Here is a 3,163-nt window from a genome sequence, read left to right as displayed (position 1 = left end):
TCTTAAAGGGAATGGGAGATGATGCTCTGATTGGCTGAGTTCATGTTACGCCCAAAACACACCTATGATTCATTAAGGGACTTAGTACAACCCCTTTGCGCCTTGTGCCTTACTTTGCACCCACACTACTTTGTACTTATACTCCACTACATTTCAGAGGGAAATTTTGTACTTTTTACTCCATTACATTTATTTCACAGTTATAGTTACTAGTTACTTTTCAGATCAATATTTTATATTTAGAACATTTGATCATCTTTATAAAATAATATAAGATATATATATATAGATTAGACTACCCAAAAGTATAGCTAAATTGTTAAGATTAGCTTCACGTTGACAACTTTAAAATGCTGCTTACATGTACATGTATGTCAATAAATCAGTATTAATATTCCAATAATTTATGAAAAATATAACTCTCTAAATGGGGACAGTTTGCATAATGAGTATGTTTACTTTGATACTCTAAGTACATTTTGCTGCCAATACTTATGTACTTTTACTTAAGTAAGATTTTGAATGCAGGACTTTTACTTGTAATGGAGTATCTTTACATTGTTGTATTGCTACTTTTACTGAAGTAAAAGATCTCAGTACTTCTTCCACCACTGGCTCTAGGTTCTCTGTATCTGACCTCTGACCTCCCTGTGTATCAGTCATTTGTAAAAAAAAAAAAAATAATAATAATAATAAACCCCGTCTGTCCTGGCTCTCCTTCTCCCCCCAGGCCTGCGAGCGGGAGACGAGGTCCTGGTCCTGAACGGAGCCGGGGTGTCCGGTCTGGACCTGGGCCTGATGCACTCCTTCTTCAGCCAGCAGACGCTCCGGCTGCTGCTGAGGAGGGAGGAGCCGAGCCCCGAGGAGCCCGGCCCCGCCTGGCCCGAACCCGGGGACCCCGCCGACCCCGCTGACCCCGCCGACCCCCCCGGCCAGCTCCTGGCCTGGACTGCAGGTAGTGGAGAGACTTTAAAGGAATAGTTCACCCAGAAATGAAAACTCTGTTTGTTAGTCCATATCACACACTGCAAAACCTGACAGACTTGTTCAGTTATTTTCTCTTGTCTCCAGACTTATCAAGATTATTTTAGGAACTTTTTTTTCAGGAGAATGTAACTTGTTGCAGGACATTTACTTTGAAATTGTGAATTGAAAGTTTCTTGTTTCCAGATTTTCTTCATTGTTTTATGATGATTTCTTGAAAGAAGTCATATGAATCAAGTGAAAGTTACTGAAACCAGCAGATTATTTGCCAGTGCACTGAGATGATTTGACTAAAAATATCATGAAATAATAGGTCTGGAAACACTGGACAGCTTTTTTGCAGTGCAGCACAACTCTGTACAGCAGCCTTCTCCAAAACAACTGAAGTCAGTTGTTCTGGTTCTTAAGAGAGCAAAGAGTCTGCTGAAGCCAAACGATCACAGTGTGTGGAAAAGACCGATATTCACACCATTATAGAGCAAATCTTCACTACAACCATTAGTTTTCGAAAAACGTTCTTGAGTGCTGGCACCCAGACCTCCTGTGAATCTTCCCCACTTCCATCCATCCATCCATCTTCAACTGCTTATCCGAGGTCGGGCCCCAAACTTCCCTTTCCCTGGCCACATTAACCAGCTCTGACTGGGGGATCCCAAGGCGTTCCCAGGCCAGCGTGGAGATGTAATCCCTCCACCTGGTCCTCGGTCTGCCCCGTGGCCTCCTCCCAGCTGGACCTGCCTGGAAAACCTCCCTAGGGAGGCGACCAGGAGGCATCTTTACTAGAGGCCCGAACCACCTCAACTGGCTCCTTTCTATGCGAAGGAGCAGCGGCTCTACTCTGAGTCCCTCACGGGTGACCGAGCTTCTCACCCTATCCCTAAGGGAGATGCCAGCCGCCCTCCTGAGGAAGCCCATTTCGGCCGCTCGTATCCGCGATCTCGTCCTTTCGGTCATGACCCATAGTTCATGACCACAGGTGAGGGTCGGGATGAAGATTGCCCGGTAGATCGAGAGCTTTGCCTTCTGGCTCGGCTCTCTTTTTGTCACAACGGTGCGGTAAAGTGAACGCAGTACCGCTCCCCCTGCTCTGATTCTAACATCGGAAATAAATAACAGAGTAATATATTCCGTTTTGTTGGTGGTTTTATCCAAAGCTTTTACCGGTTGTGGACATGTTCAGCATGAGTGTGCCTGGTGGAAATCGAACCCTGAACCCTCAGCGCCTCGCTCCTCACACAGGAAGTGTTATGACAGAGTTTTCTCCCAGCAGAGCGGTCTGTCCGGATGGATTGCTCCTGCCTGCTGGGTTTTATCCTGAAGGCAGATCGATGCTCGTTGACACCAGTCAGATGCAGTTTAAACACCAGCAGAGATAAACCCCCCCCCCCCCCCCCCCCCACACACACACACACACACACACCTGCCCCAGGGGAATTCTGGGAAATCTGCCCAGAGCGCTGTGATGTGAGAATTTCTCCCTCACTGCCAGCAGAAAGCTTCTATCTATCTATCTATCTATCTATCTATCTATCTATCTATTAATGTGTTTGTTGTTTCCTTATTTATTGGTGACTCTATTCATCTCTAATGGGAGAAATAAGGTCAGAGGTCAGAGGTCAGGGTCTGGAGCTCATAGGGATTCAGTGTCTTGCTCAAGGACCCTTCAGCAGGGAGGATAACTGCAGCACTGGAGCTTTAACCCGGGTTCTAACCTCTAGGACCTACCGCCCTAAATATGTTTTTATTTATAGGAAAAGTACCATACTAATACCATGAGTATAAAGTATTATTATCTTCTTGATGATGTAACTGTGCTTCTTCCTCTCACAGATTCTCTGTCGCCCGCTGACAGCGTCCCGCCTCCTGTGTGTCAGGACGTCCTGTCGAGGCCCGGCGAGGACAGCCAGCCGCCAGGACCGGGACCGGGACAGGGACCGGGACAGGGACAGGGACAGGCACAGGGACCGGGACAGGTGAGGACAAGCTTCTGTTACAGCGTTTGTGGGTTTGGGCTCAAACATCATGGATATCAGTTAGAAAATGCAGACTATCCATACTCAATATTTTGTTTGTTATTTTGTTTATTATTAGGATCCCCATCAGCTGTGCATAATGCAACAGCTGCTCTTCCCGGCTCCACACAAAACATTAAAACAAAACAGAAAACTTAACGTTTGCT

The 3,163-nt window shown here is 46.1% G+C and overlaps 1 protein-coding gene across 1 annotated transcript in view; it reads left to right on the top strand.

Moving 5' to 3' along the window:
* The window catches only part of LOC139655268 (rho guanine nucleotide exchange factor TIAM2-like), a gene marked incomplete at its 3' end in the record, with an annotated part of 28,301 nt that extends 25,344 nt beyond the window's left edge, over positions 1 to 2,957 (top strand). Inside the window, exons 11-12 of the mRNA XM_071532622.1 lie at positions 731 to 955; positions 2,815 to 2,957. Of these exons, the coding sequence (XP_071388723.1) occupies positions 731 to 955; positions 2,815 to 2,957 (368 nt within the window). The remainder of the gene's footprint in view (positions 1 to 730; positions 956 to 2,814) is intronic.
* Positions 2,958 to 3,163: the final 206 nt, after the last annotated feature.

This window comes from Centroberyx affinis, unplaced genomic scaffold (assembly GCF_046629955.1).
Source record: "Centroberyx affinis isolate AG114_WGS23_722 - 3 ecotype Tasmania unplaced genomic scaffold, CSIRO-AGI_Caff_v1 ptg002223l_1, whole genome shotgun sequence".
NCBI classification, from domain to species: domain Eukaryota; kingdom Metazoa; phylum Chordata; class Actinopteri; order Beryciformes; family Berycidae; genus Centroberyx; species Centroberyx affinis.
This window is presented reverse-complemented; position numbering and strand designations above follow the sequence as displayed.